At 37.7% G+C, this 11,792-nt stretch overlaps 2 protein-coding genes and 1 pseudogene across 4 annotated transcripts; 1 reads left to right on the forward strand and 2 right to left on the reverse strand.

Moving 5' to 3' along the window:
• Positions 1–556: 556 nt before the first annotated feature.
• LOC140986534 (uncharacterized) lies at positions 557–2,576 on the reverse strand. Its single transcript, XM_073454822.1, has 5 exons — positions 2,529–2,576; positions 1,729–2,370; positions 1,480–1,650; positions 711–1,398; positions 557–627 (listed from the first exon to the last, which is right to left on the reverse strand). Exons 1-4 carry the CDS (start codon positions 2,574–2,576, stop codon positions 1,126–1,128), a joined length of 1,134 nt encoding a protein of 377 aa, XP_073310923.1. The 3' UTR covers positions 557–627; positions 711–1,125.
• A 1,063-nt stretch (positions 2,577–3,639) lies between these two features.
• Positions 3,640–8,601, forward strand: LOC140985654 (DNA-directed RNA polymerases II, IV and V subunit 8B-like). 3 transcript variants are annotated; one of them, XR_012176814.1, is made up of 5 exons: positions 3,640–3,767; positions 3,978–4,135; positions 5,515–5,606; positions 5,701–5,895; positions 8,378–8,601. XR_012176814.1 is itself a non-coding variant. In XM_073453529.1 (4 exons), the coding sequence occupies exons 1-4, from the start codon at positions 3,701–3,703 to the stop codon at positions 5,807–5,809; spliced, it is 426 nt and encodes a 141-aa protein (XP_073309630.1). In that variant the 5' UTR covers positions 3,640–3,700; the 3' UTR covers positions 5,810–6,020. The 3 variants fall into 3 exon arrangements, 1 of the variants encoding a protein (XP_073309630.1); XR_012176815.1 differs by lacking the exon at positions 8,378–8,601 and adding an exon at positions 7,446–7,576; XM_073453529.1 differs by lacking the exon at positions 8,378–8,601 and having other exon boundaries at positions 5,701–6,020.
• On the reverse strand, positions 5,959–8,732 carry LOC140985653 (BTB/POZ domain-containing protein At3g03510-like; annotated as a pseudogene).
• Between the last annotated feature and the right edge of the window lie 3,060 nt (positions 8,733–11,792).

Below are 11,792 nucleotides of genomic sequence, written 5' to 3' on the forward strand. Positions count from 1 at the left end.
ACTCGCGCCAGCGAGGTGTTTACTTTCAGTGTCACGGTCTCCGCAAGTGGCCTCACTGCGTAAATTGATCAATTAAAACAACTTTAATGAAAATATGAATAGACAAGGTGTAGTGTAATAACCTCTCGACGTGGTCGCCTCGCGACCTGACATACGCGCATCGGGAGTCACTTGAATATCTGAAAACAAAAAAGTATATTGTTTAATATACTATACATAAATATAAAATCAAAAAAGTGTCTTACCTTACCTTCCAAGGACTCCTCTGTAATGCCTGGAAGGATAGGCTCGAATATCTGTTGGGTAGCCAGATTATCATCCACACCTAACAGCGTACATTAAACAAATTAAAATAATAACAACTTCAATGCAAATATGAATAGACAAGGTGCAGTGTAATAACCTCTCGACGTGGTCGCCTCGCCAACTGGATTACGCGCATCCGGAGTCGCTTGAATATCTAAAAAAAAAGCTTATTGTTAAATAAACTATACATAAATATAAAATCAAAAAAGTGCATTAACTCACCTTCTAAGGACTCCTCTGTAATGACTGGAAGGTTAGGCTCAAATATATGTTGTGTTTGGCTACTACTGCCAATTTCCCTAGCCATATTATCATCCACACCTAACAACGTAAATTAAACAAATTAAAATAATAATGACAATTCTATCACATAAAAATAAATATAATTAATATAATTAACTCACCAAAATCGGCCTCGGATGATTTCCTCTTCCGCCCTCTGCTATAGGCTATGCTATAATCTTTGTCCTGATGCACTAGCATGTTAGACCTCATCTCAGCAAAACCAGCTCTGATCTGTTCAGTCAAACTCGATCTCAACTCATCGAGACCAAGATTGAAACTCGATTTCAAGTCATCTAAAGCCATATTTATATTCCGGATAGACGCCCTGGTCTCAATAAATTCTGCTGACATCTTAACATGCATAGACGCAACGGAATCCTCCAAGGCAGTCAACCGCCTCTCGAAACGATGCTCCAACGGTGACGAGTGGCGGGAAGGATTGAGTCCAAAGTAGACTCTAGGACCCGTACGCATAGGAGAACTAGTGCTAGAGCTGGATCTATTGAGATCACCAGAACGAGTGCCGGAAACGTCCTAAGATGCATTTGCAGAAAGCGTGTGCTGGACTGATCTACTCATATCACCATAAAAGTTGCCGGAAAAAACAGGACTTGAATGTGCAGAAGGCGTGTGCTGGACTGAGGGAGACTCCAAAGGGTGCTCGCTACATATGACTGTTTCACCTTGCCTCCACAGCTCGAGCACCCGAGTGATGACCGCATTAGGTGCAAAATCAACAAAAATCCCTGTCGTGTAATAAGGTGAAACTAGCTCCTCATGAGTAGGAGTCAAAAATCCAAGACAATCCTGCATATAATTAATAACAGATCATATTAATAAAAAATTAATGTCCACAGTTATTATATCAAATCAATTCATATTACTTACATTTATAGGAGAATCACCAAAGGCTGCAGCGATATCAGCGCCAGTTGGGGCCCGGTTTGACGACCATGTGTTAGTCACCCACTGAAACATCCTGGGCAACATCAAACCTTCCACATCTCTTCTCCTTGCTACCTTTTGTGCCACACTCGGATAACATTCATAAGCAAGGATCTGTAACATAAATTTCAAACAATGTTACTAGTAGAAATGAAGATATAAAAGCCACTTTAACATTAAAAAATAATATACCTGCAGAGGTGGAATAAAACCGCCGACAAGGAAGCTGCCGTCAACTTCTTTCCGACCTTGTGCCTCGGTGAGGTAATTATATCGCCCTAAAAGGTCCTTCTTCAAACATCGAACAGCATCCCGATAGGCTACTCTACCCCATGGATAATGGTTGAACCTATCCAAATCATCTACAAGCCTCAAGAATTTAGGGTCGGTCTTCATCGTCTTTTTCCTCGTTGCCTCACCAAACACGGCACAACAAAAGTATAGACTAGCCATCTTTATCTTCTCCACATCTATACCAGTCTCATTATGCTCTTCGACAATAATCTTTCCCTCCAAATCACTCAAAGCAATCTCATACTTACCGGGAAAGTGTGTGGTGCCAAATACATCTCTATCTGATAAATCTTCGGGCTCTATAGCGCAATCGAGACCCGTTATTAAACAATATTTTAACAAAGAAAATCTAACCGGCCTTTTACGCACCACCATCCACAAATCATCCAAATTACCAAAAGCCGACTGCTCGAAAAAATGGGTTCTCTCGCCGTTGTTCAAATAGCGATGAATCTTCTCAGAAACCTCTTTGTATCTCGATTGAATTGTCAATTTGCATCGAAAAATTGCATCTCCGCCAACTTTCCTCGGCAAATAAACCTGTGACACAAAAAAAATTAGTACAGTTAAGAAAATATAAACATGTACAAGGAAATATTGGTCGACCACAAATTGTCGACCATAGCCATTTGTGGTCGACCATAGGTCATTGTGGTCGATCATAACCTATGGTCGACCAATAGATTATGGTCGACCACCTTGTTTGTATGGTCGACCATGTGGTCAAATGGTCGACCATAGGTCATGGTCGACCACAAATTGTCGTGATCGACCATACAAACAAGGTTAGGGGTGTCAATCGGGTCGGGTGGGTCGGGTTTCGGATCAACTCGCGAAATTTTTTAATTTTTTTTCTCAACCCGAACCCGAAGCAACCCGAAAACCTCCAACCCGAATACGAACCCGTCTAACCCGAATTTTTTTTATTTTTTTTAAAAAAATTAATGAAAAAAATTCGAAAAAATAAAAAATAATAGTAATATTTTAATTTAAACACATAATAACAAAATTTTCGATTTAAATTTGAAAGTTTAATGGTAGAAAATTAAAATTATATTTACAAAATTAAATAAACAATTGTTAAAAAAATAAAAAAATACAAATAGATATTAAATGATGAAAATTTATCATATAAATATACAATAAATTTTGTTCAAACATACAATATATAAAAATATAGGTAATATTTTCAAAAAAAAAATTTTCGGGTCAACCCGCGACCCAACCCGAAACCAGTCTAACCTAGTACTAACCCGAACCCAACCCGAACCCGAAAAACCCCAACCCGAACCTGATTTTTTTCGTGTTGGGTCGTGTCGGGTTGACGGGTCGTGTCACATTTTGACACCCCTAAACAAGGTGGTCGACCATAATCTATTGGCTTTTTCACTTTGATGGTCGACCATGTGAGGTCGACCATACGTTATGGTAGACCTCTAATCGTCGACCATCAAAGTAAAAATAGAAACGGTCATTCACACGCACACAGCATACATAAATCACAAAAATGGACAAAAACACAGAAGCAACAAATCGAAATAAACGTGAATCTTACCACATTTTCGTTTGACATTCCTTCGATTGAGTAAGCGTCGCCTTGAGGGAAGGGTTTTTCGAGGGTTTTACGGGAACGGTCGGAGATTTTGAAATTTTTTTCGAGAAGAGCTATGGATGTTTAATCGAGGATAATTAGCGAAAAAGGATGTGTTTAAAATATTTAAACATAGGAACATAAAGATAATTTTAACAATGAATTTTTTTAAAAAAAAAACAAAATACAGTCGCTTTTTCCTAATTTCCCCTCGTTTTCCCATTTTCTAATCATATTTTTTTCTATTCGTGGCTTTGCAGGTGACAAGTTTGGAAGATTATGGCGGAAATTCACTTTGATGAGACTATCGAAGTTCTCAGTATCGAAGACAAACAAAACAAGAGAGGTAAACGAAAAAAATTATGATCTTGATGTTCCCTTATATGTAGTTCGTGTAAAGAAATCTCGTTTACGCTCGAGAAATCAGGCATAGTTTCTTCCCCTTTGCTCTTGTTTCTTTAGAGGGACTTAGTTTCTGTACTGTATAAAAGTTAAAGCCTCTGACTTGATGTTTGTTTCTTGAGTTTTCAACATGTGATTTTGAATGATGCTGCAGTTTATCGGATTGTGGCAAAGAGCGAAAACGGGGAGTTTTATTTGGAACTAGACGTGCACTCGTCACTCTATTCCATGCTCCCTGGCGAGAAATATAGAATGGTGATATCTAACTCTCTACATTTGGATGGTTCGGATGTGTCTGCCTACTTTCCTCAGGTTCTACTCTTTTTCATCCCTACATGAGTTTCTGGAATAGGTTCATTTCATAATAATGGAAGTTGATTGTTTTCAGATGTGGGAAGGGCGAGTTGGGTGGGCCGTTTTAGTTGTGCAATTTCTCTGAAGTGCTGCTTATGTGAAGTGGTGATTTGAAATTTTAAGGGAAACGTTAATTTGCTCAGAGATTGTGACTGGGAAATTTTTCTTTTGCATAGGACGCGTTATTCGAGACCCACCGTTATTCGGGAATGGCCTTACTCTATTGGCTAAATGATTTCACTTGGCCAAATCATGATTTCACTTCCTTTGTTATCCTTTCTTCTGTTGTTAGTTCTATTTCTGTTTAGAGTTAGTCTGCAATTGTCCTTGTATAATTAGTTTGGTTTGTATATAAATAATGGAACAAAAAGAGAAATGGTTAAACCGTGTGCCTATTAGGAAATATACATTTGAATTATTTCTAAAAAAAATGGTTCTTTACGTTTTCATCTTTGCTGCCAGCATTTTTCACTTAATTCCTTGGTAGTTTATGGTTGGGTAAGACTTGATGGTTTAAAGTTTTCTAAGTTTGCAATGGTTATTTAGTTTATCTTGTAGAACCCACATTTGTAGATGATTACTTTTTCGGCGATGCACATGTATTGCTACGCCTTTTTTAGATGGATACCTCCTATAGGACCCTGATAGTGGAAGGTGTTATCATAGAGTTCGTACCGTTTCTTGTTAATTATTATAACCGAGAAGGGCATAGCAACAGAGATTCTTTGGCTATCTTCTACAATTTCACCACAGATCCATAGTGCTTGCAAACTATTGTTCACAATAGGCTTTGCTAGTAGCATTTCGCATCTATTTTCGCTTGCTGAAAATGATTGATCTAATTAGCTATCTCAATTTTATATTTAGAGTGATCGTTCATCCCACCAACCAATATGAACACAAGAGTATTACATTTACTTATCTTACGATACGAGACATCTTCATCGCGGTGTAGATTCAATATATATGTGGCATGATTGTCGAGATAGTTCATACAGATTAAATTAGTGGCTTCCATCCATACAACAATTTTTACTGGCACAATTGGCTCCATCTACAATTACTATGCCAACGCTGATTGCTTTGTATAATTTATTAACCTATGCTGTAGAAAAGTCGATGCTAAACTGTCTCGAACTCTCATATGAATACCTTTTTTTTTGTTTTCATCTGATTTCAAATTTACTTTTTTATTGGATACAATAAAGTATAAACGGACGTGCTCAATAACCATTAGGAAACACGATCGATTTTAGAGTAAAGCTTTTCTATTATGCATACTCAGATGTTTAACTTATCAAATCTTAAATATTTTGCTTAATATTCTCCAATCACAGGGAAAGCAAGAATCTCTTGCTGATGAATTTGAGTTTGTGATGCACGGGGTGCTGTTCAAGGTTTCAGAAGCCAAAGGCTGCAATACTGAAGTGTAAGGCATCTGCACATTTCTTCAAAGAAAGTTTATACCTGATTCGTATTCTCAGAACTGCAATGCTTTTGCGTCTGATGTTCGTTTTTGACAGGGTGGTATATATTTCATTTGGAGGACTCCAGTTGATGTTGAGAGGTGATCTGCTGAAGATGCATCAATTTAGCAACAGAAAGCTGTTTCTTCTCTTGAGGAAGATGTGATATCTAATGGAAGTTCCTGGAGTTTCATCTGCTTATTTTACGGAGTGTTTGAACATGGAAGTTAATTTTGCCATCATCTTTTGAAGGTGCATCATCTTTTGAAGGTGTATATCTGAGTTAATTCTGATTCAGTGCTCCTTCATTATTTATTTTTCTTTTAAGACTAACTTTGACCTGCTTTCTAGTTAAATTTTCGCTCTTTGGTACATCATTCACGATATAAGTATGTACACGACGAACACGTTTTAAAGTAGAACATTTATTCCATCTTAAAGAAAAACTTGCAAATTCACATCTGAATGAATTGAATGTTCCTTGCTTCTAGAAAACTAAACCAAAAACATTCGTCGACCTTCCATATTTTCTTGTGGCATACTTTGCAAATGTCTTCTGAAAAACTATTCTCACTATTTTCCTTCGTTGGAAATGAGAGAGATTCCTGGGGATACCTAGTGCAAGTGAATTATTTAATGATTCTGGTCATAAAGTATACACATAATCACCTTATAAAATAAACACTTCACATTCCTTCCGTTTACGGTAACAACAAATCTCTTTTTTCTTTCATATTCATGGTAATAAATAATCTAATCTTATGTTCTAAAAGCTATGGAAAAAGGAATTAAACGTACAATTCTAAAGACACATTAGTAGTAATGTGATAACAGCAAATATTAAACCGAACAACAATTCACCCATCATGGCTGGTCGCCTGGTCTCACACTTGGGTATGAGCCTATAGAAAATTCCAAGTCAAACTTGAAAAGTCATTACACGAAAGCAAAATAAAGTCACTAAAAAGCATTCTTAATTATCTTGTAGTAAACAAGATTAAATTTATAGCTCTATTTAGGATGCACTTTTTTCTTCTTCTTTACATGGCAGTTGCGTTCATGTATACTTGTAGTTGCACACCCCAACTTCCTTTTCATTTCTTTCCAAATATTCTTTCTAGGACTTTTCACATTTTTGCAGCTAATTTCTCCTCATAGCACTGCATTCCTTCTCCAGCACCAATACTTTATTTCCAATCTCTTCGATTTCTGTCACCACATCTTCCTCGCCCCGTTCCTCCGCTTCTGCCATCTTTAACAACCCACCACCATGAAGTTTCACTTCTTTTGCAATTTCGTCTCTCAGTTTCAACTGTCCTACGAATAGCACTTGCACCACCACACGAGTGGGCAGCTTATTGTTCTGAGCTGCATGTTTGCATGCTTCTCGAGTCATCTTGTTACAATCCAAAAATGTAACAGTTCCTCCTTTTCTGATTCTGTCAAGTACCTGTGCTTGTCTAAGTAGATGTCAATAGCTCTGTATATGCCATCGGACGTTCTTGGAGTCCCTGATGATGCTGCAACCGACATATTAGCAAATGCCATGAAAGTGGTCGTTTTCAAGTCTGTATCAGCAGAAATTTCTGCCAAGAATTTATCGATAAGTTCAGCTACTGATATTAGTCCAGAATCGTCTGGTCCCTTATAGTTGCTGTAGAAATTCTTTAAAATCCTTGTTACACATTCAGTTTCGTACCCTTCATCCTTTGAATATCCTTGACAAGGTATTAACAGGTCCTTCACGGATGCATTGTCTAATTGCTTTCCTATTCTGATTTCTAACCCCTTTTTGCATTCAGTTTTTGCTCCGAGTGCCATTGCAAAGTGCAGCATTTCAAAGACAAATGTGCAGGGAAGAACTCCCTTTTGATGCGGCAGCAGTCCCTCCAAAACCTCAACTATTTCTCTCTGAGAATTTTCTGCATAAACCGACACATCATCTCCTCTTTTGTAAAATAACCATTTCTTTGCATACTCACAAAGATTTGCAGCCACATATTCTTGAGGAACTTTGCGTCGAAGCATCGTACATATGATATATGCATACAACCTCAATGAAAGTATGGTTAAATCTTCTGATTTCCTGTCGTGATGAAAAAGCTTCCTCCTCACGCTTGCTTGCCTTAAACCGTTGCCATTCTCATCACTATCATCATCAGAGACCGAATTCTTTATCGGTTCTCCTAGTAAACATGGATCTTCCAACACTTTCGAGACAACAGATTCCACACAGTAATCAACAAGGCCTAGCTGTAAAGCTTCTTGTAGAACATTCTCTGCAGTCTTTAGAGCTTGAACGGATTTGTTCCAGCTAGTTACAATCTCTTGCTCGAAAAACACGAATGTCTTGTTTAGCAGATTGTTAGGACAGTGGCTTTCAGTCATTCCAAGGTAGTGAGCAACACAGGCTACACGAAATACGTTTTCTGTCGACAAGTTGATTTCGTATCCCTGGCAGAATCTTTCGACAATCTCCAACGAATCTGGATCAGCTGGGATATCACGAAGCAACTGGGAAGGAATTTCGCGAGAGCTCTCTTTTAAAAATTTTGCTAGTTTTTCTGATTTGGGGGCCAAAAGTTCCTGACAGTAATTCATAGTTAGCCTCCAGAATGAATATTAGTGAATAATTCGATTTCATGTTAAACTTAGATTTAGTTGGCACAGGCAGATTGCCCTACCTGTATTTTGTCAATGACGTTTGCTGAAAGATAGTTTTTACCTTATCCAGGCTGAAGACTGATCCACCTATATGAAACTGTACTTCTGATGAGGCTCTTGCCTTTGGTCTCCTGAACAAGGAGGGGGAACACCATGTTATGAATCTATAATCGTAACTAAATTCTGACTAGGAAATTCAGTCAAGTTGGGGTGGCTTCATTTACTCTACACGGGCACTTTGATCGTATCATTTTATTTCCATCTGAACCGAGGTCTGAGTGGAGCGGCTTACCTGGTATGAGATTCTATGGCTTGTCGAGCTGCCATATCCGGTTATTTGATCTCTTCTTTCCAATACCAAAATGCAGCAAAATTTATGATTTTGTATTGTGAATAGTGTACCATTTGTGATTTCTTGATTTATTTCTTTGTATGAAAAATAAGGCTGTTCTTGCATACTAAGGATGAAGAGTAAGTTTATAAGTTGAACAAGTCTACCGTTGCTTTGTGCCTGAGTTTGTTGGGATAGGCTTAGATTCACATGGGATTGTTGATATTCTATTTTACTTGACAAAATATGCTGCTTGTTGTGAAAAAGTAAAAATTTACGGTAAAAAGTAAAAATCTCAAACTTTCAAAATTATCACACTACACACTTTATAATATTTTTCTCTCAACTTAATTGTGATTTTCTTCACAAATGAGAGATCTATTTATAGAAAATTTTTACAAATAATCCAAAAATAAATTACATCATCACATTCATCATCACACACAAATTTCAATATTCAATACCTAATTTTACCTAATTTTCAACATTCAAATATTCAACATTCAAATATTCAATACACATTTTAAATATTATTTTTTAACACTCCCCTTGTGATGATGATCATAATGATTGTCTTCATTACGTGTTTTTATACTGCCTCGTTAAAAACCTTACTAGGAAAAATCCATTGGGATAAAAACCATAGTAAGGGAAAAAGAGTGCAGTCACGTAAACTCCCCCTCATGTTGACACGAAAATTCTTCACAGATTTCGTAGATTGCGCATCCCAATATTATATATATGCTTTCTGAATATTGCCGTAGGAAGTGCCTTTGTGAAGAGATCTGATGAGTTTTCACTTGATTGAATGTGACGAACATCAATACATTTATTATTCTCAAGCTCCTTGGTGAATGCGAAGAACTTAGGAGGAATATGTTTAGTTCTGTCACTTTTTATGTATCCTTCTTTCATTTGAGCAACACATGCAGCATTATCTTCATATAGTATCACAGGCTTCTCGTCGAATGATAATCCGCATGAGATTTGGATATGTTGGGTCATTTGTAGAACCCATAACTTAGACTACGTATAAGCCATGCATAATTTCTAGTATTTTAAATTAAAATGATTTTTTTTATTACATGAGTATTTAAATTTTTTTATTTTACGTAGTAGTTTAATTGTCACCTTTTTAGTTAAATAAGTGAGGTCGGACTGGAGATGGAGTATTGAGATAAGTTAATAAAGACTTATTTAAGAAGTGATAATTTAGCATGTTTATTTCATTAATGTACGTTTAATTATTTTTATGCGTTTTAGGCATAATTCATGCATGATAAGATTTGTTTCATGAAATTTTAAAAGTTCGTGCATTAAGATTTTTAAGTTGCATTTCACGTTCGAACGAGGATCGGAGACCGGGGAATTTTCAGGAAAATTATTTTATTACACGATCTATTTTTTTTATAAATTAAGTTAAAGCATTTTTAGGGTATTTTTCAAAAAAATAGGAATTTTTGGGTATCTTACCGGCAGAACCTTTAATTTTTACGATACGTAAATTTTATCAAATCGGGGGACTTTTTAATGGTTCGGCTATTATTTTTCAAAATCTTTCCAACTCGAAATATCTTTCGGGAGTGGGTTTGAGCTTAATGGGCCTACTTTTGAATTTATAAGGCTTAATCATCTTTTTAATCTTTAAATTAAACAAGTTAGGCCCATTAACTAATAAATTATCTTATATAATTAACCCTTAAGCATGTTTTACCCTAAACCTAATTGTGCATCAGCCGACACCCACCTCCCTCAAACATCCTCTCTAGGTTTCTGAACCCAGCAGCCGAAAGCTTTGGTTGTTGGTTTGTTTTTTTGCAAAGAAAACTTCACCCGGGCCTCCTTTTTGCATCGTTTTGGTTCTCCCATCATCAAGGCACGTTATGTACTTTCATTTCTGCATCTCGCACGCCTTTCACCATTGTTTTTGCATCACACCTGTCATATATTGTTGTATGTGTGCCTTACGTGTGTAAAATTCTCGATCCACTCAGCAGCATGAAGGATTTTCGTTGTCTTTTGTTCTTGCCATGCAACTCTTTTATAGTTACTCACGTTTTCTGTATTAAGGTGCAAGGGGCTGCGGCTTAGGACTCTCCTGAGTAAGATGGTGGTGTCATGATGGAGGCTTGGAAGGAAAAACGGCTAGGCATTTCTGTAGGAGAAGGGATCGAGAGTTTGGGGCTTCAGTTGGTTCTAGCTTCCGTCGGGCAGAGGCTGCGGCTGTGCATGGCCTTGAACCCAGCCGTGTCTTAGTCTCTGTGTAATGCCCAAGAATTGTAGGTCGATAAGATGAGATTATGAAGTTTGCATGAAAGGACACCGCCCCCGCGCTCCAGTTTCTACCGCACCCGCGGTGTAAGGGCAGAAAGTAGAGTTTTGAATACAAGAGAGACCGCACCCGCGGTCCAAGACATACCGCACCCGCGGTTGAGTGGCAGTAGGGTACGTTTTTGGCATTCAGATGACACTGCACCCGCGGTTAGAAGTGAGAGCACCCGCGGTGTTGCTACAGTTTGGTCAGCGCACCCGCGGTACATGACTGAGCGCACCCGCGGTCGTCGATTCTAGAATTTTAGATGGGGCTGCCAAGAGCTAAGCGCACCCGCGGTCAGAAGTGAGCGCACCCGCGGTGCGACGTGTTGAGTGAAAAATAAAACATGTGTCCTTGTCATGCATATAACATGTATTCTCCTTCATTTCAGACTTCAACACCTACAGAAACGAGACAAAACTCCATGAAAGTTCCTCAAGTTTTCTTCAAGAGTAACTTGTTGGTTTTACAAGATTCGACTACCCGAATTTAGTTCCGAATTCAGATTATTGCTCCTTGCATCACTAGCTTCAAAAAGATGTAAGTTTTGTTCATTTCCAGCATGTTTCGAAATCTATATGTTGGAGGAATTGTGATTTTATTAGAAATATATGTTCTTGAGTAGCTAGAGATCATAACGCCGTAAACGGATCGATTATCGGATGTCGTATGCAATTTGTGTAAAATTCCAACATGTTGGCCGAAACTAGATGGTGCAGAATTATTGTGTTTTGGCTTGGTATTGTTGTGGATTATGAGTTGTTGATGTTAGTTGATTAATATTTGAGTTGATGGGTATCGAGAAACTATGTCGTTATGCCGTCGAAATGTATCGAGAAT

This window comes from Primulina huaijiensis, chromosome 10 (genome assembly GCF_012295235.1).
Source record: "Primulina huaijiensis isolate GDHJ02 chromosome 10, ASM1229523v2, whole genome shotgun sequence".
Lineage (NCBI taxonomy): Eukaryota > Viridiplantae > Streptophyta > Magnoliopsida > Lamiales > Gesneriaceae > Primulina > Primulina huaijiensis.